The sequence below is a fragment of the Phyllobates terribilis genome, unplaced genomic scaffold (assembly GCF_046119375.1).
Source record: "Phyllobates terribilis strain yellow unplaced genomic scaffold, ASM4611937v1 Scaffold_1__5_contigs__length_1240528914, whole genome shotgun sequence".
NCBI classification, from domain to species: domain Eukaryota; kingdom Metazoa; phylum Chordata; class Amphibia; order Anura; family Dendrobatidae; genus Phyllobates; species Phyllobates terribilis.
In genome coordinates, this window is record NW_027362761.1 from 541772636 (window position 1) to 541796687 (window position 24052).

At 46.3% G+C, this 24052-nt stretch overlaps 1 protein-coding gene and 2 non-coding genes across 16 annotated transcripts in view; all 3 read left to right on the top strand.

The window, feature by feature from the left end:
• UBAP2 (ubiquitin associated protein 2) overlaps window positions 1-24052 on the top strand; it is a 61457-nt gene that overhangs the window by 14222 nt on the left and 23183 nt on the right. For 9 of the 14 annotated variants that reach the window (XM_073680406.1, XM_073680405.1, XM_073680416.1 and 6 more), the window contains exons 2-16: window positions 2368-2501; window positions 4088-4165; window positions 5153-5263; window positions 5413-5566; window positions 5645-5722; window positions 6033-6090; window positions 6177-6280; window positions 6567-6619; window positions 7733-7800; window positions 7932-8118; window positions 8858-9059; window positions 19598-19875; window positions 21187-21356; window positions 22560-22776; window positions 23929-23968. In XM_073680406.1, coding sequence (XP_073536507.1) covers window positions 2409-2501; window positions 4088-4165; window positions 5153-5263; window positions 5413-5566; window positions 5645-5722; window positions 6033-6090; window positions 6177-6280; window positions 6567-6619; window positions 7733-7800; window positions 7932-8118; window positions 8858-9059; window positions 19598-19875; window positions 21187-21356; window positions 22560-22776; window positions 23929-23968 — 1891 coding nt within the window. In that variant the 5' untranslated portion in view covers window positions 2368-2408. Of the gene's footprint in view, window positions 1-1599; window positions 1715-2367; window positions 2502-4087; window positions 4166-5152; window positions 5264-5412; window positions 5567-5644; window positions 5723-6032; window positions 6091-6176; window positions 6281-6566; window positions 6620-7732; window positions 7801-7931; window positions 8119-8857; window positions 9060-19597; window positions 19876-21186; window positions 21357-22559; window positions 22777-23928; window positions 23969-24052 lie in introns of those variants that run through there. The other 5 variants (XM_073680411.1, XM_073680419.1, XM_073680409.1 and 2 more) reach the window with 4 other exon arrangements.
• LOC141175254 (small nucleolar RNA SNORD121A) lies at window positions 9401-9483 on the top strand. The gene has a single exon (XR_012253026.1). It is a non-coding gene; the product is annotated as a small nucleolar RNA SNORD121A (small nucleolar RNA).
• Window positions 20031-20113, top strand: LOC141175265 (small nucleolar RNA SNORD121A). Its single transcript, XR_012253027.1, has one exon. It is a non-coding gene; the product is annotated as a small nucleolar RNA SNORD121A (small nucleolar RNA).

The following is a 24052-nucleotide window of genomic DNA, read 5'->3' on the forward strand; positions in this document are numbered from 1 at the left end:
CGGTTGTAGGAAGCCATTGGGTGGGTTATTTTGGGATGTCTCCTGCGTGACACTGATCCGAGCCTTTCATTTCCTGCCTGTGCTGGGGACAGAGGATCTGAGCAGCCGGCAGTCACGTGTCACCCCGGAGAATGTGTGGTTTACGCTGGTTATATACTTTTCTAGAGAAATGCACAGTGTGCTTATAAATCGTTGCAATGTTTTGGCTTTGTATCATATATATATATTTTTTTAATGGCAAAGTTTGCCAGCGCTTCTAGCAATCTTTAGTGATTTAGGCTATGCTTTTTTTTTTTTTTTTCAACAGACAAAACCTGATCTCTTGGCAAAAAAAAAAATACACTGTTGCAAATGTAAAACCAGCGGGGGGAGTTGAATCTGTCGGGCATAGTTTACTTAACACATTGGCAGAATAAACTGGTAGGGCATTGAGTTGGTCGGGCATTGTTTGCTCTCACACTTTTGATGAATGTAATTAATCTGTTCTAACACTTACTGCCTGGCTCATGTGAGGATACCAACACCATATGGTTTAAATGTGGTTAAATCACAAAATCAATGGGTTTCACATCCTGCTGTACCTGCGTTTTCTTAACCAAAAACACAGTAAACATTGATGGCAACGTTTTTCTGCTTTTTTGCACTTGCGCATCACTTACTGTGGGTGAAAAAGACGCTGCTTTTTTCCAGGGGAAAAAAGGTGTATCAAAAATGCATAGTTTAGCAGTTTTTCAATGTCCCCATGGCCAGGAGCTTTCATGAAATCGCATCCACTTAAAGCAGCAGATTTTCTGCCCACAAAAAATGCAGCTGAAAAAACGCAGAATTTACACCACGTGGGAACATGGGCTGATAGAATTGACATGCTGTATTTTTTTTTTTTTAATTTCTTTTTGCGCTGCATTGACCACAGGTCAAAAAATGCAGAAGAAAAAGATTTAAGTTTTGCTACTACTGATGTGCATAAAAAAAAATAAACGCTGTGTGTGAACAAGCCCTTAAACATATGATGTGTATATATGTAAAATATTTATTCTAGCTTTCACCCTATCACCATGTTCACACAATACTTAGCCCACTAATTGTAATTTAGCAGCAGTTCTTCTGTCTGCCGCTCTGGCCCCCTGTTCACACCCTTCTCTCGGTGTCCTCAGCAGCCTTCTCCCCTTCTGTTGTCTGGATGATTTCTGCGCCCTCCCTCTGTTTGGTTATTGACTCCCATGTTGTCAGGATGGAGCGGTTGATGAAATGTGATCCCGGTGTTGCGTTGTGGCCGCTCACCTGATTTCCCTGGCTGAGATTAGTAAGAGGAGGGTGGTGTCTCAGGCTTTCGTTTGCCATGCTGAGGGTCTGTCAGTGAGTGATGCAGTCGCGATGATCTGCTCTGTGGCCTATGGAGATCTGCATGGTGTAGAGCTCAGACAGCCGGACTGATGACTCTGGTATCGATACTGTGAAGGTCTTACTGGGGCCAGAGAAATCAAGACAGTTGCCCAATGCTTCCAAAAAAAAACTGTCTTTGTATCACTGCGTTCTGGCAGCCATAACTTTTTTTTTTCCTTTCTACTCTCCTGCTCTTGTCGCTATATGATGTCCCTTTTTTGCAGGATGATCTGTAGTTTCTACTACTTTTGGGCATGTGGACTCAAGTTGTTCCTTTTTTTTTGGAGGATGATACAGGAAAAATCACTTATTCAAACTTCATTTGCATAAGGTGAACCGGCGTTCATAAAAATGTTCGTTAATTTTAATAATCAGCCTATGTAAACATGATACCAATGAATGAGAGAAATGCTCATTCACAGACTCATTGATTGTATCTTACATATGTGTCGTGCCGTTTGGGTACAGAATAAATGATATCAACCATCGGTCTGTCCCATAAGGTCCACCGTACACTAATGTTGGCTGAACCCACCGATATCGACGGGTTTGGACGACTGTCTATTGTGTATGGGGAAGCCGGCTGTGTCGATCGTGTGTGTCTGATTTTGGACTGGTGAGCACTTTGTTATTCTGGAGACCAGATTTCCCATAGAGCACACAAAAACCCTCGGCTGAGCGAGCACTATGGGAGAGTCGGCTGAGATGTCTTTTGGCCAATCGCTTGGCCGACAGACATCTATTGTGTATGGTCGGCTTTAGAGTATTTTTACAAGAACCTTTTCGATGTGGATTTTCCTTGTTGTATAACCAATATGTAGGAATGTTTGGGCTGAAATCTCTGGACTCCCAGTGGTCCGGCCGGGTCGTGTTTCACGGATGTGTGACAGCGGCCTCAGAGTTCTGCATCTTTGTAAGATTGCTTTACGCTGCGTTTTTGTTACTGATCCTTAGGATAATGTTCCGCCTTATTCTTTCTTGCAGATTTTCTATTTTGTACATACATTGTTTTGTATATACTGTATATGATGACTTCGGTGGGAAATGAACGCACCCGGGGCACTCGGGAAAAAACACAGATAACAACTCCACAGACACAACCACAGAAACAGGTACAGGTAAGTGTCCTCTGTCACATGGGTTAATTTCTGTTTTTGTTTTTTCCATTAGTTTATTCTTTAACATTCTTTAATCCGGCTTCATTGGGACTGCTCAATATTATACATTTTCAGACCATTATTTAAAAAAGAAAAAAATTATGGCTCCAAAACACCAAACCAGTTGTCTTCCGCTAATTTCATATTTTAATTTGGCGAAAGGTAGTGCAAAAGTAGAAAAATATATTCTAACTTGATCTTTGCAACACTGGCCATGGTCCCTGCTACTCTTTTAGAGGTCATGTGACCACTACAGCTAATCAATAACCAATATTTTGCTTCCATGGTGACATTTCATTGTAGTTGGAAGTGAGTATTAAAAAATTTTTAGTGGACAACCCCTTTAATTCCTGATCTGGTGTCTGTATATGGAGCGGGCTCCATACACGGAGGGTTCCTACTGTGTTTTACAGTCGGCACCTGCTTCTTACAGCAGCAACCGAAGCTGGCTCTGATCAGTGCTGTTTAACCGCTTAGATGCCGCTGACAATCGGACAGTGGCATTTAAATGTTTTGCCTGGTCACTTTTTGTTACCCCTCCCATGATACAACCGATGGGGGGAGGGGGGGGGGCTTCATACGAAATTGTTGATTTTTCTATATATTGCAGTACTGAAGAGTTGCAATATATAAGACAAGAGTCCATTGATTGCAGGTTCAAGTTTCCTTGGGTGACTAGAAGTTTTGTATTTTTTTTTTTTTTTTTGTTTGTTTGTTCTTTTTTTTAATTATGAAAATGGGCTCTCATACAAATCCATGGATGGAAAAAATAAAGTTGTGGGACTCAAAAAAAGGGGGGGGGAGTGAGACTGTAACCAATTTTTTTTTTTTTTTTATTATTATTAATGTACTGATTAAAAAAAATATTTTATATATATATATATATATATATATATATATATATATATATATATATATATATATATATATATATATATATATATATATATATATAATCTCTGTAATCATTTTGACTTATAGAATCACATTGCCTGGTAAATTTTATTGGATAATTAATGCTGTTATTCGTCCACAAAAAAAAAATCTCATTTGATTATGTAGATGGAAAAGTAAGAAATTTATGGGCATTGGAGGAAGACAGGAAATTGGTGCAAAAATGAGAAATTGCTGCATTAAAAATGAATTAAGAAGGAGCCTGAGATTGGAAATCGGCTTTTAGTCTTCTGGTCTGATTCCACATTACGTTATGTTGGATCTTTGGAGGCCACTTTAGAACAATTTCATTAATAATCATGAATGGATAATGTAATATTTCTTCTTATTTTCTCTTCTGTAATGTTACTTTCACAGCTGTCCGGCCGGCGTGGTGCGGCAGCAGTGTGACCGTGCGTCTGCCACACATTATACAGTTTTCTATCTTTAGCCGCTATACTGAAGCTCTATAACGTGCCCCTGTTGACTTCTCTGTCCCATTCCTGCTGACAGCTGAGATATTTCCGGCCTGTTGTGGCGTCAGCCATGCTTGTAGAGAGGCTGCTAATCTTCCTTCGCCTTCGGGGTAACTTTGCACGTTTTCTGTTTTGCAGGCAACAGCTGAGCAGATACGCCTCGCACAGATGATCTACGACAAAAACGATGCAGACTTTGAGGATAAGGTGAAACAAGTACGTTGAGTGGTTTCTTCACTTGTAGACCCATTTTAGGAAGAGAAGGTTTGTCCAGCTGAACAGACCTACTTGGACGGCAGGTGGTGATCTGCATGTGTCAGGCTGCATGGCTGGGCGGAGAACAGCTGCCCGGGCTTTATGGAAGGAGCCGTGTAAGCTGTCCTCTCTCCCTACAGCTAAAAAATTGGTCATGTCAGTCTGAAACCATGTGCTCTGACGTAAGGTTGGCCTCCAGGGGCTCCAGCACGCTGCTCATAAGGTGTCATTCAGACGTACGTGTTAGTTTTTTGATGGATAGTACACATATATATATTATCTATGGTTCTATTCAAACACCCATGTTTTTTCACTGGGACATGCCCATTTTTCTCCAGTATCATGGATGAAAAGTGCCAATACAGGTCCGTGAAAAACACGTACAGTGGCATCAATGTACAGTTCGTGTGCTGCCCATATTTAAAGGGTTTAGCCAGGACTTTTTTTTCCTCCTTCTTTAACATTGACTTAAAAGCTAGCGAGCAGGTAGTTGTTCATTGATCGCTTCTGCCGGCGATTCAGCTGCGCAGCATCGACAGAGCAGCTTTTCTTTCTGCCGACTTGGCGTGACTGCCGACGTCCTGCGGATTGACAGCTGGTTTCCCGCAGTTAGGCAGCGGGGAGCCGGCCGTCAAATCAGGATGACATCAGCACTTACGCCCCATCAGCAGAGCGGGAAGGAAACCTCTGAAATGCTGGCAGTAGGGGTCTGTGAGCACTCTGTGCTGGCAGAAAGTGGTGCTGGCCACAACTACCTACCTATAATATAATATTATTATTATAACTACCTACCTGGCTGTCAATTTTTAGGCCCATAGTAAAAAAAAAGTCTTGGTTAGGTCTCAGTCATGACTTTTCAAAAGGATTTCACAATGGGTCGGGTACAAAATGTATCACATTAAATAGTAGATTTAGTCTTTGCTAAAACTTGTTTTCCTGTTCTTGCAGCTAATGGAAGTGACAGGAAAGAACCAGGATGAGTGTATAGTGGCGCTTCATGACTGCAATGGAGACGTGAACAGGGCCATTAATATACTTCTGGAAGGAAACTCTGACACGGTGAGACAACCGCCTTTTATATTGGCTGACTGTACTCTGGATTGTTGCATCAATTATGGCAGTGAATAAAACAAGTCTGTGTACGGTGCTAGCACTTTCCTGTGTGGTTGGTTGGTCTGAGAGTGGTTGTCCTGTGTTTGTCACCATAGACTTCCTGGGAGACCGTCGGCGGCAAAAAGAAGAGCATTGGAAAAGAGAGCTCTGAAAACAAAGAGAACCGGGAGAAGAGGGGAGACAGAGAAACAAGTCGTGGCCGTGGCACTACCAACAGACGTGGCCGAGGAGGAAGCCGTGGTAGAGAGTGTAAGCCGCCTGTTATGGTCGTTCTGTACGGTATGGTGGAACTGTAGATAAAGTCTCACGAGGTTTTCTTTTATGCAGTTAGAGTAGAAGAAAATGGAGTAGACAATGGCCCTGGGGACAGACCTGCTGACCGTGGAAGACGGGGACGTGGAAGAGGTGCTGTAATTTTTGTTTGCTGATGTCAGTGGAAATCCAATTGATTATTTCGTGCAAAATAATAATGCAACCCTTAGGGCAGAATCTGCTACCGTACAGAATTGTCTGGGTCACGTGCCACCATTGTAGGCTGGAGGGGATTCTGGTGCCGTCATTTTAAAATGGAAATACTCCGCTCCAAGCAACCAATATTAAAAAAATATATAATTGTCACTTATTGGATTGATACAACCACAGCTTATTTGCCATGCAGGCCCCTCTAGTTGTCCATGCGTTTGTTTAGCCAAAAGCTTTTTTGTTTGGTTTCCAGGATTTGGAGGCCGTGGACGAGGGAGAGGAGCAGGAAGGTTTTCAGCACAGGGCATGGGGTAGGTAATGGACACACACCTTGTGATGTGAACGGCTGCCATTGGCGTTGATGATTTGCTGAGAACAATTTTATTCCTTGTTGCAGGACGTTCAACCCTGCAGACTACACCGAGCCCAGCACTAATGATGGCTTCGGTGTAAAAGCAGAGGTGTGGGAGACGGGGCAGAGCGATGGAGACGACGGGACTGGTAGCGTTTTGTTTAATCTCGGGGTTTTCTCTGGTTAATATCTTGTTGCCATCAATTAATTTCAACACTTCAACGTTTTGTATTAGCAGAGATATTTTTTACGTCACTTTTTAAATGTGAGATTAGCAGGAGGCGACGGATCTTTTCGTCTTGTGTTTTCTGCATTTTAGATTTGAGATTTGTCTTTGTGCTTTCCTTTATTTTTTTTTTCTCCTGTTTGAAAATGTTATTAGTCCCTAAATGTATCATACGTTACTTAGGACTTTCATTTACTGCTTTTTACAAGGAGCATGGAGAAATTCAATTGAAGAGTGGACAGCCGAAGACTGGAATGAAGATGTGAGTGCTGCATGTATTGCTATGGTTTGAGGGGCTCTGATTTATATATATTATATTTGTAGGCCTTAAAATCCCTACAGATCGGTGGTTGGAATCTGGGCCACAAGACCAAACCAATAGTTCAGTAAACTGCTAAGAAGTGCAAGCAGGAGAGTGTCGCCGAGGGGTAGGGGTGGGCCTGAGTGTCGCCGGGGGAAGGGTGGTGGGCAGGTTCCTGAGTGTCGTCGGGGTGGTGGTCCTGACTGTCGCCGGGGGATGGGGGGGGGGGGGGTGTTTGTGTGTGTGTTCTCCTGAGTGTTTGGTTGGGCCTGAGTGTCACCGGGGAGGAGGGGTGGGGTGGGCCTGATTTGCGCTGGCGATAGGTCTTGTAGTCCAATCAGGCAGGAGCTGAGAGCTGGCTCCTGAGCTACACCCTTTTGAGCTATTGGTCTCAAGACTTGGACCCCCACCAATTTGCAAGTAATTTTAAAGGTCTGCAAAATGCTCCAAAGTTAAATTTTGCTTTAAGGGGTACATTCACGGGCAGTTAACAAAAATTTAGGACTTGTCCCTGCAGATCTGCCACTTATTTGCAGGTTGGACACAAACCCCAGTGACTTACTATCTACCGTGTAGAAAATCACAAGTGGAAACTGCTTCAATAAAGTGAGATAAACGGCAATGTGAGCTTCAGTTACAAACAATAAAAATACTTTTTTGGGGCAGATTTTGGCAGAGAGTTTATCCCAAAACACGTGAAAAAAAAAAAGTTTGATGGTATAAACTACTTTAATAATTCCATATTTCTGGCTAGTCCAGCTCCAGTCTGCACAGTCCAGAGATCACAACTGCGGGCTTCACAGCTGAACTCCCCCAGCATGTCCTGCTCGTTTAGTCTGTGCACAACGCTCGCCCTAATATTCTGAGCGGGTTTAATCTTTAGTAATGAAGGATAAAGTTACGATTAAGGTTTTAGGGGGTTGTCAACAAACTTCCTAATGTTTCTTATAATACACAGCAGAATTGAGAATGCAGCTCTGGATTAGTCTACAACTCTGGATCTTGTATTTACAAAGTAACTCTTTAGGTAAATATCTATTGAAGTTGTATGATAATTTTTGTGTTCTCTTGCAGCTTTCTGAAACAAAGGTCTTCACTGCATCTTCTGTACCCACCGAAAACCACATTACACCCGGGCAGAGGTATGTGACGTAGCAGCTGAGGGTTTTCGCCCCTCATCCACCGGTAGTGATTAGCATTGGACATGAATCTACTAATAACTTCTGTCGTTTTTTATTTGTAGTGTTTTGACTTCTTTACTTTTTGTTTTCAGCATTGACCTGGTAGCCCTGCTCCAGAAACCGCAGCAAAACAATGAGGCCGGTTCTGTAGGGTTTGAGTCTACCCAGCAGCAGAATTTCGGGCAGGCGCTGGTGTTCACGAATTCTCAGCACAGCTCTCAGATCACGCCTGCGGCCACCAGCGCCGGCGCGATCAGCAGCTTCACGCCACCCAGTCTGGTACGTCACATCCCAATCCACTAGTGTGAGAGCAGATGTTGGGGGGAACTCATTTATTGTCCTCTATGAAGCTTTTACCCCAACTTGATCCTTGGCTGCTCCAGCTCGACAGTGTTGGAACCAGTTGGTAAAGGGTTTGAGCATTTGCAACTTTTTAAGAAGTTGCTTTTTATTTTATATTTTTTATATTTAATAGTTATTAGCTAGTCCACAACACAGGGAGGGGGGATACTTTGATACATTATTAACCGCTTGTCAGTCTACTTTTACCTTCTGTCCTTTAATTGTAGCAAGTGTATCCCATAGAAAAGTGGCATCACATATATTCATTCTATGATAAATTCTCCCCTACAGATGTATAATAAAAAAGTTTTTCGGGTTTCGAAAAGTCTTTGTCTATTTGCAGTTTGTTTAAACAAAATGCTGCTCTCGGTGTCTATTATTGCCTGCAGCACTGACATGTCAGCAACACTGCAGCCAATCATTGAGATTGGCGCCTTTGCCCGGGTTGACTGTTAGAGCCGCTGAGTTCACTGACTGCAGACAATTATAGACATCGGGAGCCGCGGCGGAGATTTTGCACTGGACCTGAGGACATTGAGTAAAGCACCGTTTGTGTGTTTGTTTGTTTTTTGTTTAACTGCTTTGGGGGTGAACAGTTTTCTAAGAACCCATTTAACGGTGGTACTGACAGCTTGCGCACCTGTATAACTGTGTTTCTATCTTGACTTTTGTATAGTCCTCTGTCCTCGGATCTGGGTTTGGTGAGATCGGCTCTACAAAACTGACAAATTCTGCTGGGGCCCAGATACTGGAGCAGCTGAAGAACCCGGGTCTGGGGCAATTCCCAACCCCAAGCTCTCAACAGAGTGGCAGTACCACGGCCTCCTCTTCTTGGGACATAAAGCCCGTGCCGCAGCAATCGGTCCTCTCTCAGTTTGGTAAGAGCAACCTCGAAGCTCCGACATATATCCTCTTGTTACCGCCCCCGTTACTGACCGTCAGATATTATTACCACCTGTGAGCTCATGAAGAGATCTGAAAGGCAAGTTAATTGGTGCCCTGTTGTAGTTCTCTTTGGCAATCCTTTACGTTGGGTTCAATACTTTACTCGTACCTGAACATCTTCTGTCTGTGCTTTGATTGACCCTTGCAATCTGCAGCCGTTTTGCTGTTTCATGCAGTCCAGTCCTTCAAGTACTTGCCATCACGGCCATTGTTTAAAGAGGGCTTGTATCATTCGGCTTCTAATACCAGCTGGATAGTAAGGCACTGGTGGTCTACTCAGAACGCAATGATGTCAATTTTTCCAAGCACACGTCTGAACTGTGTCTGAGGAGAACAATAATTCTGAGTGATCTGGATACCACCTTTCGGACGCCATGTCACATGGGTGTGAGTTACAGCCGGTGTTATAATACAGAGCTGCATTCACTTTTCTGTAGTCTTCAGAGCAGGCATCGCCCAGCATACCTTGCTTGTTCAGTGCTTGCTTTGGACATTTGCATTCATCCTTTACATTAGGCAATGTCTGAAAATAACTGTGCTATGTATCGCGGGTGTCTGGTTATTGGAGAGGTCCAAAAATGGCAAACAACATTGCTTACAGCTCTGGAGCATAATGCAGTGTGTAATTCAGGCATGGTGCAAAATATAAGTGCTTCTCACAAAATTAGAATATCATCAAAAAGTTAATTTATTTCAGTTCTTCAATACAAAAAGTGAAACTCGTATATTATATAGAGTCATTACAAACAGAGGGATCTATTTCAAGTGTTTATTTCTGTTAATGTTGATGATTGTGGCTTACAGCCAATGAAAACACAAAAGGCATTTTCTTTATCGCTTCATTGGGGGACACAGGACCATGGGTGTATGCTGTTGTCACTAGGAGGTTGACACTAGGCAAAAAAGAAAAAAAAGCTCCTCCTCCGCAGTATGCACCCGCCTACAGGCATCAAGCTCACCAGTTTAAGCTTAGTGTCTGTAGGAGGTAGACCTGGATCTTCTCAGATCCACCCCTGTTGTGTTTATTAACATTTCTTCTTTATTTTTCAGATACAGCTCTTCAGGCTAACAGGCCACATAGCGTCCCCTGTTAACCCACTAGCGACCGAGAGAGCAGTGTGGCTACCCCCACATCGCCCACTCTCGGACCCGCTGGGTAGGACTTATCCCCTGTCACCTTAGGGTGTCTCAGGGTGATTCTTGGTAGCCAGTCCTTGCCCATTCCCCACCCCAGCACCCTCCTCGGAGCGGCCTGGGAGGGAGACGGTGGTCACTACGGTGACCTTCCCCCAGATTCTGGGGTCGACACAGTCTCCTGCACTGTCCAGGACCGGTCAGTGCGGGAAGGAGGAAAAGCCAGGATCCCCCCTATCCACGGAGGACCTCCTGTGTACATCCTCAGAGGGAAGGAGCAAGAACAGTCATCGGGAAAGGTACAATCCATCCCTGCTGCTCCCTCAGCCCTCTCATCTCAGCTATGCACGGGCCCCACAAATCATGGGTTAATAGGGAAGCTTCTCTTTTCCCCGCCGACACTTACCTACTGCAGCGCTTGGCCACGCCCCCTCTCCTCAGACATCGGATAGACGGACCGAGGGCCTCATACTCAATGGCGTTCCCCAGCATGGTGTCCCTCACAGAACAACAAACCCCCCCCCCGTTTCTCTCTCCCTCTTTTGCGCGGCAATTCTGCCCACGCTTTCTCTCGGGGGGCGGGTTCGGGTGGGCGTTTCTCTTTCGGGCGGGTACACGCCCCTCCTGGAAAACGGCCAATCAGGACTGTGGAGCGTTATGACGCTTCCGTCACACCCACTTTTATCCCGGGGGCCTTTCAGCGGCCAAGTTCTTAAGCCCGCCCCCATCTCCTCTACGTATCAGAGCTTTAGCTCGCTCAGAACAACACGGCTCCGCCCCTCTATGCTGCTCTCGGTCTGGCTCCGGCAGCAGCATTCTATCTCCCTGCCTCATCACCGCAGCCCCGCTCCTGTCTCCGCGGCTCCGGACTTTCTGACGGGGGATACAGGACCGTGCACATTCCAGACCGGGTAGGACCTACTCTGGCACCACACAGGCTCCCTCCTCTGCAGTATTTCTGGTCAGGCACATATGCTCAAACCCAGGGAGCTTTCTGTCCGTCCCACTCACACAGTCACATATTACGCCTGTGCTCTTTGCAGTACTAAGTGGCCCGCGGGTCTGACAACGGCTTTCTGCTCGACCTGCAAGCCTCCCACCATGCTGGCACCCCAAGACCCCCCTGCTGCCCAGGACGAGGTAACTCCCCCTCCTCCGGAGTGGGCTGTTGCTATGTCCCAGTCTGTCTCTGACCTCACCAAGGTATCTCAATCTCTGGTGCAGGTCCTAGAACGTTTGCCCATGCTATCCACGGCCACCAGTGCTCCGAACGTTCCAACGGACGATTCGCAGGCACCCCTGCCCCCTCCATCTAAGGGCAGACCGAGGGCACGTTCTCAGAAACGGACTCACACAAGCTCATCCTCCAGCTCTCCAGACTCCAAATTGCTCCCTGCATCTCACACCTCTTCCCAAGAGGCCGCTCCGGGATCTGACACTGAATCAGATTCTGACTCTGGATCCGACACCGTCCAATATTCTAAAGTCCAGGACATGGTTGACGGCCTTATATCGGCCGTCAATCACACTCTGCATGTTAAAGAGGACGAGAGCCCTTCTCAGGACTACGCCGTTTCCTTCAAGAGAATTAAGCACCCGGTATGCATCTTCTCTAACCATTCAGAATTTGACGGTGTCTTTCAAAAACAATGGGAGCATCCAGAGAAACGCTTCACTGGAAAGAAGCAGTTAGACATGCTATACCCATTTAACCATGACCTCGTCAGCAAATGGACGGAGTCCCCTTCTGTGGATCCTCCTGTCTGTCATCTTTCGGCTAAGACGGTACTGTCCCTCCCAGATGGTTCTTCCCCCAAGGACACTACAGATAGACAGGTTGAGGCCTTGGCTAAGTCAGCCTTCGAGGCTGCTGGCACCTCCTTTTGTCCTTCCTTCGCCTCAACTTTGGTATTAAAGGCAGTCTCCGCATGGGCCAAACAGCTTAGGCAGGGCATCCTTTCCGGGGCTTCCCCAGACGATCTGGCTGACCTAGCGGATCAGATTGCCCATGCAGGGAAATATCTCCTCACGGCATCCCCCGACGCCGCTACCTGTTCAGCACGCGTCTCCAGCAATATCATCGCTATACGTAGGATTCTTTGGCTGAAGGCTTGGAACGCCTACCCGGCTTCCAAGAAATCACTAACAAATCTCCCTTTTCATGGCTCCAGACTGTTTGGGTCTAAATTAGACCAGATCATCTCTGATGCCACTGGGGGCAAGAGCACTTCCCTTCCTCAGCCGAGACCTAATCGCCCTTTTCCTAGAAAACGTTACCTTCAGTTCCGGTCCTTTCGTCGGTTCTCTCAACCAGGACCCTCCTCTCAACAGGACCGTACCCCAGCACAGCAAGACAAACGTAAGCCTACCTTTAGGCCCACTCCCAGCTGGCGCGCAAAGGGTCGCTCTGCCAAGTCCTCTGGATCCCGATCTCAATCCAACAGGTTTTCCTCAGCATGACGGGTCACTCCCAGCTGGGATTTCTCCCAGGGTGGGCGGCCGTCTTCTTCTGTTCCGAGACCCCTGGGTATCGGCAATAGAGGATGCCTGGGTCAAGGAGATAGTGACCTCAGGCTACAAAATCGAGTTCAACACCATGCCAAGAACACGATTTCTCAGGTCCCGCCACCCGCATTCATCTCTACTTCCCGGTTTCCTTCAGGCCATTGCCTCCCTTCTGCACTCAGGAGTTATAGTTCCAGTCCCCCTTCAAGAAAGGTGTTCAGGTTTCTACTCAAATGTTTTCGTCGTTCCAAAAAAGGACGGCTCACTACTTCCGATCCTAGACTTCAAACAACTAAACCGACAGGTACGCGTACAGCACTTCAGAATGGAGTCCCTCAGGTCGGTAATCGCCTCGATGGAGGCCGGGGAATACCTATGTTCAGTGGATATTCAGGATGCATATCTTCACATTCCAATTTACGCACCACATCAGAAGTTCCTTCGATTTGCCTCCCAGAACACACATTACCAATTCACTTCTCTCCCCTTCGGGCTTACCTCCGCCCCGAGGGTTTTCACAAAGGTAATGGCGACGGTCATGGCCATTCTACGAGCCAGGGGGATTGTAATTATCCCCTACCTCGACGACCTAATGATCAAGGGTCCCACGTTCAGGGACTGTCTCCACAGTCTCCAGATCACCCTGGACACGCTTTCTCGGTTAGGCTGGTTGATCAACACAGACAAATCCTCCCTGGTCCCATCTCAGCGCTTAACCTTTCTAGGGATGCAGTTTGACACGACCCATGCCCGGGTCCTTCTCCCAAGGGAGAAGATAGACTCTATCCGTCGGGGGATTCACCTTCTCTCCGACCCGAGTCCACGCCGCCTTCGCCTGTGCATGAGTGTCTTGTGAAAAATGGTGGCAGCCATGGAAGCAGTCCCGTTTGCCTAGTTCCATACCCGGCCTCTTCAACTGGCCCTTCTGTCGGCATGGGACAAGAACCCGTCGTCTCTAGATCGACGCATCAGGTTACCTCCTCATGTCAGATGGTCACTAATATGGTGGACTCGTCCTTCTTCCTTCAGACCCGGGAGGTCATTCCTGCTGCTTCGCTGGCAGGTAGTCACAACTGATGCCAGCCTCATAGGTTGGGGGGCAGTCTTCCTCCACCACACAGTGCAGGGCCGTTGGAGTCTCCACGAAGTCTCCCTGCCGATCAATATATTGGAGATAAGGGCAGGACATTCTTGCAGGATTCCCAGTCCGCGTACAATCGGACAACGCCACGGCGGTGGCGTACATAAACCGTCAGGGAGGAGCACGCAGCAAATCCGTCTTCAAAGAGGTGGCAAGAGTGCTAGTTTGGGCCGAGAACACTGTTCCGGCAATCTCTGCAGTGCACATTCCGGGGGTCGACAATTGGGCGGCCGACTTACTCAGTCGGCAGGGCCTTGCCTCAGGAGAATGGTTTCTCCATCCCGAGGTGTTCCATCAGATATGCTTACGATGGGGCAAGCCGGACGTCGACCTCATGGCATCTCGCTTAAACCACAAGGTTTCATCCTTCGTAGCCCGGTCCCGCGATCCCCTTGCGATCGCTCAAGACGTGCTAGTCATCTCATGGTCTCAGTTCCAGCTCCCTTATCTTTTTCCCCCTCTACCATTGATCCCTCGGGTCGTCAAAAAGATCAAGACAGATGGAGTACCGGTAATTCTAAGAGCCCCGGATTGGCCAAGATGCATCTGGTACGCAGATCTGGTAAACCTGCTCGTCGACTCCCCCTGGAGACTGCCGGACCGTCCAGACCTCCTCTCTCAGGGACCTATTCTTCATCAGAGTTCTCGGTCTCTGAATTTAATGGCATGGCTATTGAGGCCGCAGTGTTAAGGAAAGCTGGTTTTGCGGACAACGTTATCCAGACCCTAATTAGTGCCAAGAAACCCGCAACCTCGCGCATATACCACAGAACCTGGAGAGCTTTCTTTCGTCACTGTGAAAAGGATCAGCTAGCTCCCATGTCCTTTTCGCTACCGGTCATTTTGGCCTTCCTTCAGTCTGGCCTGGAAGCGGGACTCTCTAAGCACTCTCAAAGGCCAAGTTTCGGCCTTGTCTATTCTATACCAGCGAAACTTTGCTTTCCGTCCTCGGGTCAAGACGTTTCTGCAAGGGGTGGCTCACCTAGCGCCGCCTTATCGCCCCCCGGTGGTTCCATGGGACCTTAATATGGTCCTGAGCGTCCTTCAACAGCCCCCATTTGAACCCATTCAGGACATCTCAGCCTCTCTTCTCTCCTGGAAGGTGGCTTTTCTGGTGACTATTACCTCTATTAGGAGGGTTGCAGAACTTGCAGCCCTCTCTTGTCGGTCACCTTTTCTGGTATTCCATCAAGACAAGGTAGTGCTCAGGCCGGTGCCTTCCTTTTTGCCAAAAGTAGTCTCCTCTTTCCACATCAATGAGGACATTGTTTTGCCTTCCTTCTGCCCGGCCCCAGTGCACCCTCGGGAGAAATCCCTGCACAAACTAGATCTGGTCAGAGCTCTGCGTGTGTACCTTTCTAGAACGGCTCCCCTTCGGCGTTCGGACGCCCTGTTTGTCGTTCCTGAGGGGTTTCGCAAAGGTCTCCCTGCTTCCAAGTCAACAATCGCCCGTTGGATACGTTCTACCATTTTGGAAGCATATCGCGTCTCGGACAAATCTCCCCCTCCGGGGGTAAGGGCTCACTCCACCCGGGCGGTGGGGGCCTCTTGGGCTGTTCGCCATCAGGCTTCAGCTTCTCAGGTTTGTAAGGCCGCAACATGGTCTTCACTCCACACCTTTTCAAGGTTTTACAAGGTCCACACTTATTCCTCGGCTGATGCCAGTCTTGGACGGAAGGTTCTGCAGGCAGCAATTGCCGGCAGTCAGACCTAGTCTGTGGCTACCTTTTTCTGTTCTCCCACCCTAGGGACTGCTTTAGGACGTCCCATGGTCCTGTGTCCCCCAATGAAGCGATAAAGAAAGAGGGATTTTTGGTACCGTAAAATCTTTCTTGGAGCCTTTATTGGGGGACACAGCACCCTCCCTGATTTTGGGCATAGCTACAGTGGGCCCTGTCGGGCATCTAATATAGTTTCGCGGTTGTGCCACGTTGGGCATTGCATAGTTAATTGTTTAAGTTCCTCCTACTGCTTTAGCCACTAACTGGTGAGCTTGATGCCTGTAGGCGGGTGTATACTGCGGAGGAGGAGCTCTTTTCTTTTTTGCCTAGTGTCAGCCTCCTAGTGACAACAGCATACACCCATGGTCCTGTGTCCCCCAATGAAGGCTCCAAGAAAGAGATTTTACGGTGAGTACCAAAAATCCCTCTATCTCAGTAAATTAGAATAATTAACAAAAAACACCTGCAAAGGCTTCCTAAACGTTTAAAAAGGTCCCTTAGTCTGTTTCAGTAGGCTCCACAATCATGGAGAAGACTGCTGACTTGACAGATGTCCAGAAGGCAGTCATTGACACACTCCACAAGGAGGGTAAGCCACAAAAGGTCATTGCTAAAGAAGCTGGCTGTTCAGAGTGCTGTATCCAAGCATATTAATGTAAAGTTGAGTGGAAGGAAAAAGTGTGGTAGAAAAAGGTGCACAAGCAACCGGGATAACCGCAGCCTTGAATGGATTGTTAAGAAAAGGCCATTCAAAAATTTGGGGGAGATTCACAAGGAGTGGACTGCTGCTGGAGTCATTGCTTCAAGAGCCACCACACGCAGACGTATCCAGGACATGGGCTACAAGTGTCGTATTCCTTGTGTCAAGCCACTCATGACCAATAGACAACGCCAGAAGTGTCTTACCTGGGCCAAGGAGAAAAAGACCTGGACTGTGGCTCAGTGGTCCAAGGTGTTGTTTTCAGATGAAAGTAAATTTTGCATTTCATTTGGAAATCAAGGTCCTAGAGTCTGGAGGGAGAGTGGAGAGGCCACAATCCAAGCTGCTGGAGGTCTCGTGTGAAGTTTCCACAATCAGTGATGGTTTGGGGAGCCATGTCATCTGCTGGTGTAGGTCCACTGTGTTTTATCAAGACCAAAGTCAGCACAGCCGTCTACCAGGAAATTTTAGAGCACTTCATGCTTCTCTCTGCTGAAAGGCTTTTTGTAGATGGAAATGTCATTCTCCAGCAGGACTTGGCCCCTGTCCACACTGCCAAAAGTACCAATACCTGGTTTACACACAACAGTATCACTGTGCTTCATTAGCAGCAAACTCGCCTGACCTTAATCCCATAGAGAATCTATTATAGAGAATCTATGGGGTATTGTCAAGAGGAAGATGAGCGACATCAGACCCAACAATGCAGACGAGCTGAAGGCTGCTATCAAAGCCACCAGGGCTTCCATAACACCTCAGCAGTGCCACAGGCTGATCGCCTCCATGCCACATTGCCGCATTGATGCAGTAATTGATGCGAAGGAGCCCCGACCAAGTATTGAGTGCATTTACTGAACGTACATTTCAGATTTAAAAAACAGTTTTCAAGCTGTTATAAAGTATTCTAATTTACTGAGATAATGACTTTTGTGTTTTCATTGGCTGTAAGCCATAATCATCAACATTAACAGAAATAAACACTTGAAATAGATCACTGTGTTTGTAATGACTCTCTATAATATGAGTTTCACTTTTTGTATTGAAGAACTGAAATAAATTAACGTGTTGATGATATTCTTATTTAGTGAGATGCACCTGTAAGTAATAGTGTTTTTTAACTAAAGTAGTGGCAATGAGTCTCTGCAATAAACCATGTCAACACCGGACTACTAATACCAAGAAGCTGTGTGACTGCTGGTTACAGTCTGTGGTCATAAAGGCCACATTATTTCTTACGGCTGATCTATTCAGGTATGACAAGTATTCCTTTCACACTATAATACAATGTGTTACCCTTAGGTTTTTTCTAAGAGTATCTGTACCATTTCTGCATCTCTTGACAGGAAAACTCAGCCTCAAAAATGTTGCGTTTTTGCCACATTTCTTTGCCTGTGTTTTTTTTCAGTGCATCCAATGGGTGAAAAACGCAGAGAATTGATATTCTGCAGATTATTTTCTGCACCAAATCTACAAGTCAAAAATGCTCAACGTGTGCATGAGACTTCAGGTTCCTCATTCACTTTGCTGACATCAGGTTTTGCTAGCAAATCTGCAATGTGTGCACACAGCCTAGCGCTTCTCCTATAAGCCTGTTCTTCATGTACACAGCGGAGGAATCGTGTTGCGATGGGAAGGATTGTCTGAGATTATCCCTCATGAAGGAGTGTTTTTTGCGTCATTCGTCCAGTCAGACGACTATATTAATGGGACCACATTGCACAGACTGACCGGCGGTTCGATGAAGCTGTCGCTCAGTCTACACATTGGAGCCTGACCTTGGTCTGATTTATACGGTCGTCTGACTGCGCCCTTAGTGGTGCTGTCTGCTTAGAACACTTGAAGATTGATATCAGAGAAAGACCACACGGATGTATTTTTCATTTTTCCTTTTTATCTTTGGATAGATTAGTTTGGCAACCACATCTACTGGAAGTTTTACTCCCAAGCACACACCACACCTTCTGTAAGATTATATCCTGTTCTCCCCTATTCGACTCATTACAGATTTTATGTAAACTTTTAACATATTTAAAGGGGTTGTCCACTACTGGAATAACCCCTTCTTGATCTAAATGTTCGGCCCCGATAAAATAAAACCACTTATACTCGCCTCCCATGCCGGCGTCGTTCCAGCAGTGTTGGCATTCGCGGTCCCGGGGCTCCTCTGCGGCTGTTGTGACACGAAAGCCAGGAGCCCAATCAGTGCCGGCGTCACACTCTCCGCCTTCTGTCAAATTGTACATTAAGAGGGAGTCCGGGGCCAGTGACACCAGCGCTGATTGGCTGCCCGGCTCACGTGTCACAACAGCCACACAGGAGCCCCGGGACCACGAGTGCCGACACCGCGGGAATAGTGCCTGCACGGTAGGGGAGTATAAGCTTTTAGTATTTTATCGAGGCCTAGCGTGGGGGATGAGAAGGAGTTGTCCAAGTAGTGGATCACTTCTTTAAATGCGTATTCCTAACATTATCACCTGTCCAACATCCGACTGCTGGGACCCCCACTAACCCTGAGAAAAGGACCCCTTAGCTCTGTTCATTACCTATGGCGTTGCCTAAGAGAGTTGTGTACTACATCGGTTGTTCAGCAGACTATGGATAGGACTGTGCGGAGCACACATGCCACCACCAAGTCATTCCCACAGAGAATTTGAGTTAGTCCCGTTAAAGTATGGATAGAATCCCCCTTAAAGCGACTGTTAATAAGACCCTCAGAGCTGCATATGTTGGCATGTGCAGGTCTTTGAAATGTAAACCCATCAACACCTGTTTATGTCTTCTTTATGTTGCTGCCTTCCCGAGAAATTAGCGTTTTCAGTTATATGCAAATGAGGCATGAAGTGCTGTGGGCGTGGCAGAGCAATTAACAAGCCTCTGTTTTACAAGATTGTTTCCTGCTCGGCATCAGTCTCCTTAGCTCGATGGCTCACGATCGGAATTCCTTGCTTGACTTTGCACAGAGCGTTGCGCTATCAATCAAGCTGAAGAGCCTGGTAATATGTGGGGAATCCAGCACAGGAGGCATGGACGTGCTCTGTCACACCCAGAGCACTTATCGTCTCGTTTTGCATAAAACACTGATTTCTCGGGAATACAGCAGCAGATAAAAGATTGAAAGGTGCTGATGGTTTCCTGCGTTCTCATATGTGTGGTTTCGGGTGGAAGGATTTGATCTTACTGACAGTTTCTGTTGTGCTTTGTGGGTTTTTCTTTTATTTCCCAAGTGCATGTGAAGCTAGCGTTTTAAACTTTCTTCCTCTCTCAATTCAGACTTCAAATCGCAGCCGGAGCCGTCCCCCGTTCTGAGTCAGCTCGCACAGCGGCAGCAGCATCAAGTACAGCCGGTCACAGCGCCTCCTCCTGGCCTGGAGACCTTCTCACAGGCGAAACTGCGGGAGACGTCTCCAGTGGACACCTCCTCCAACGTCAGCAAAATGATTCAGCTCCCCAACCTGTCCCTGGACTCCCCCCAGGCGATGTCTGTACAGCAGACCCAGCAGCAGAAACACATCAAACCCCAGAAACGGAGGATACCCCCCACCTCAAAGGTCAGCATCCTGAAGAGCACTCCTTTATATTCATTGGTCAGCGCATGGTTTATAACTTTTATTTTATTTTCCATTTTTGTACACTTTTTAGTTAAAAAATGTTTCTCCAATAAGATATCATTAGTTATGTCCAGTTTTCTACGTTTCCAGGGTCTTAGCAGAGCACAATGATGATCGTTTTTCCAAGCACACGACTGAATTCTGTTTGTGAAGAGCAACAAATCTGAGTGATCTGTTAGACTGCATTTTATTATGGGATTATTCCATTGTATACAATTTGTGGCTTTGGGCCTGGATGATGCATAACTACGGCCATGTTCCCACTTGTACCGGCCTGTCCTCAGACTTGTCCCATCCTCTGTTAGGCCACGTTCAGTATTTGTAAGCCAAAACTAGGAGTGGAACAATCAGAGGAAAAGTGTATAATAGAAACACGTCACCACTTCTGTATTTATCACCCACTCCTGGGTTTGTCTTACAAATACTGATGTAAAATACTGACCAAATACTGAACGTGTGAATGTGGCCTCACACTCAGATTTCTCACTTGATGGGAGTTTGGGTGCTTGCCTATGACAAATGGTGCAGAACTCCCTACTCCCATCCAACTTTTAGCAAAAGGGGTTTTCTTCTTTCCGGAAAGTGGACCACCAGCACTCAAAAAAAATAAGAGCAGATACTCTGCCTCCCGGGTTTAGCACTGTTTACCCACCACTGCTTGGCTGCTGACATCTCGTGGACAGCGCTTATCATCTCTGTAGCCAATTACTGAGCTCAGCTGCACTTTCCGTCTTCCTCGGCACGGCCGCCGAGCTCAGTGATCGCCTACAACGGTGATGTGCGCTGTCGAAGTGACGTCACCGCTGCAGCCAAGACCCGTGTTGCAGCGGGGAGCTGTTGCTGAACCCCGGGTGGGTGAGTACCTACTGTATTAATTTTAGGTATTTTAAAGCATTTGGGGTCCAGTCTTCTGAAAGTGCCAAAGCCCTTTTTAATTATAGACAGATCCACTAATCTAGTTTTAATGCCATGCAGACCACGCTTTCTGAAATCTCTTTAATAAGTGTCATGGAGATTAACACTGCGCAGCCAGCATGCCATCCTAAATGCTTTTGCAACAGCTCTGGGGTGTCTTTTTCCCTCTTGCCAGCTTTACTCTGGAACATGGTAAGCATGGTCTGTTGGCGATGAGACAGAACATTTTAGGAGGAGGTCTCCTGTAAGGAATGATCTTGAGGAGTGAATTTCTTGGCTACACACAGTGCTGACCCACTGTTGCCCTCAGGATTAATGCATGCGATTTCCCCTCAGATCCCCTCATCTGCAGTCGAGATGCCAGGATCAGCCGACGTCACAGGATTAAATGTTCAGTTTGGAGCCCTGGAGTTCGGATCAGAGCCATCCTTACCGGAGTTCGGCTCTAACACAAGTCCTGATATTGCAAGCCAGACACCAAACAACTTGTATTCAAAAAGTACAAGGTGAGGAAAATGTCTCCAGCTCCACCGCATCTCAATCTGCCCCTATTACTCATAAGAATTAAGACCCCCATCAAATGGGCTTGGTGCAATACCCCTTTATTTAGAATCTGAATTTTGGCAGCATAAAATTCTTACAAATTTTCCACTGTGGATATTCGGCAGCGCCTCTTCAAAATCCAAATGTCTTACAATATGGATTTAAATATGTAAATATTCACTTCAGAGCAGGCAAGGAATAGAACTCTAGCACTACCTATTCGATGTAGCAATCCTAAAAGTCTATATTAACTTTTACCAAGCTTTGCCACATGACTTGGGCTAAAAAGCCAAACCAGACACTCCTTTTTGTAGGCACATGTTTCGGGGTGTTTGCCCCTGATCAGTGCAAAGCGGGAGGTCTGATTTGGCTAGGTGAGTCCTCTGACATTGTGTTTTGGGGGATTGTTTCTCCTTTTATCCTAAGTCATGTGGCACAGCTCGTTAAAGGGTCAATATTGACTTTCAGGGTTGCTACAAACAATAGGTATCACTAGAGTTCCTGTCCTCTTCCTCACTGAAGAGGATATTTGCATATTAAAATTCCCAGAGGAGCATTGCATGGCCTATGAGTCTCATTACGCCAGCTCGGCACTTTCCACTAGAAGAAACATTTCCCCTTAGACCCCATGTCAGAGGCCTCTCCCACAACTAAATCAGACTTCCTGCTTTGTACTGATGAGGCATGCGCCCTGAAACACGTGTCTGCAAATGGAGTGTCTGGTCTTGCTTTTTAGTAGATTGGCTGGAGAAAAAATAGCGCAATAGTGTCTTATCCGATAAACATTCAGAATTAAGAATAGCAGATTCTAACCGGATGCATAGAATTGTGCGTTTTAGACTGTTGTTCAGCTGCTGCAGATACACGGGTCGTCAAACCAATTGCAATAGAAACCATGGAGGATTTGTGGACTTGTTAGTGCTGCTGATTATTAAGGGGGCCAATTTCAGAAAATGATTTGATGTATGGTTTTCTTCTACGCATTTAATACACTTCTTCCTCAGGAGAAAAAAAAGCATACAGGAAGACATGGACAGCTTTTACATCTGTAAATTTTAAACAAAAGGCGCAAAAGCAGCTTAATATAATAATTTTTTTTTTATAATGTATTTTCAATACAAATTGTGAAATTTTGCTTTTAAGTGAAATAAGTGTTATCTTTCTAGTGACTCCCTGAATACCTCTCTGCCAATATCCAGTACTGTGCAGGAGCCCAGCTACACCTCTCCAGTAATCACCACGTCCAGCCACAGCAGCTCCACGCAGAGCCCCAGTCCGGTCACCATCTCCTCTTCCTCCTCCTCTTCTTACGACCAGACGTCTGTGCACAACAGAATAGGATACCAAAGCTCCATGTCAGCCTCTGAGGTGGTACCTGTCACTGTAAGCTCCTAATTTATACATTTAGGGAGAATTTCTGATGAGCCCCAAAAAACTTGACGCTGCAAAAAATTGTTATTGAAGCTCGTTGTCCTGGAACCAAGCCCTAGATTAATACCTGACACTTCAGTGTTCCCCAGCAACACCTACCAGTGTATGGGTCCTATTTTGATATTGTGCTGTAGTATGGGATTATAATAAATTACAGGGTTTATACCAAAATTGAAAGTTATACCCTGGATAAGGGAAACTTTCGTGCTTATTTGGAGGACCCCCACCAATCCAGAGAACAGGGTTCTGTAGGCGGAGGTCCATCATGCGCACCACTGTTCATTCTCAATGGGAGTGCTGGAGATCGCTGTATGAATGGAGTGGAGGTGCGCACGATGGACCTCTGCTAAAGTCAGACGTGGCTCTTCATGGTCCTGTTATCTGGATCAGGCAGTAGTTGCAGCATTCAGGACATTAACCCCAATCTTGTGGGGCTGGGGGCGGGCTGGAAATGTATTTAAAAGGTAAAACCATTACTCGCCTATTGCCGTGCTGGCGCTTGAACGATAGTTTAGGTGAGCGTTCCAGCCGATCGCCATCCTCAGCAGTGACACTTGCATGTACGGCATGTGATTAGCTGCATAAGTCGTATAAATCATCAGTATTGGGGGACTGAATAGATGAGTAATTTTATAAGTATTTTATAATTTAACCTGGTTATTATATATTTTTTTAATATATATCTGAAGAGAACCTGACAAAAGATTCAAGCTGCCTGAACCAGACACTGGCTGCATTATTAGTCCGCATTGGACCATGCAGCATCTACCATGCGGCATCTACCATTCCCTCTCCCCAGAAGTGACAGGTCTCTCCTTATGTGTACGTTTAGGAGCGACCGGTCAGTCTAGGGGGGCATGGAGTGGCATGCTTCCCGGACGGCTTTTAAAAGTGTTTTCTTTGAATTTTCTGAATAAAAACTGCACAGCTGCAGTAACACAGCCAGTGTCTGACTATTGAATCTTGTTAATTCCCTGACAACCCAGTTAGGCTGGTTCCCTCAGTTGATCAGCATGCACATTACCTCCCCCTATACGTATTGATCACACACAGACTTGGGGATCTGACGTTGTGTTGAGCTCTTATTTTTTGTCTCTATTCTAGAACGGACACAATGGGATTCGGGCACAAGTGTCGTTGAACAGTAAGTACCTGCTTAGTGACCATCACAGACTTGTTTCCTCCTGAATACATGCAACATAACAAGGCAATGATGGATCTTTCCAAG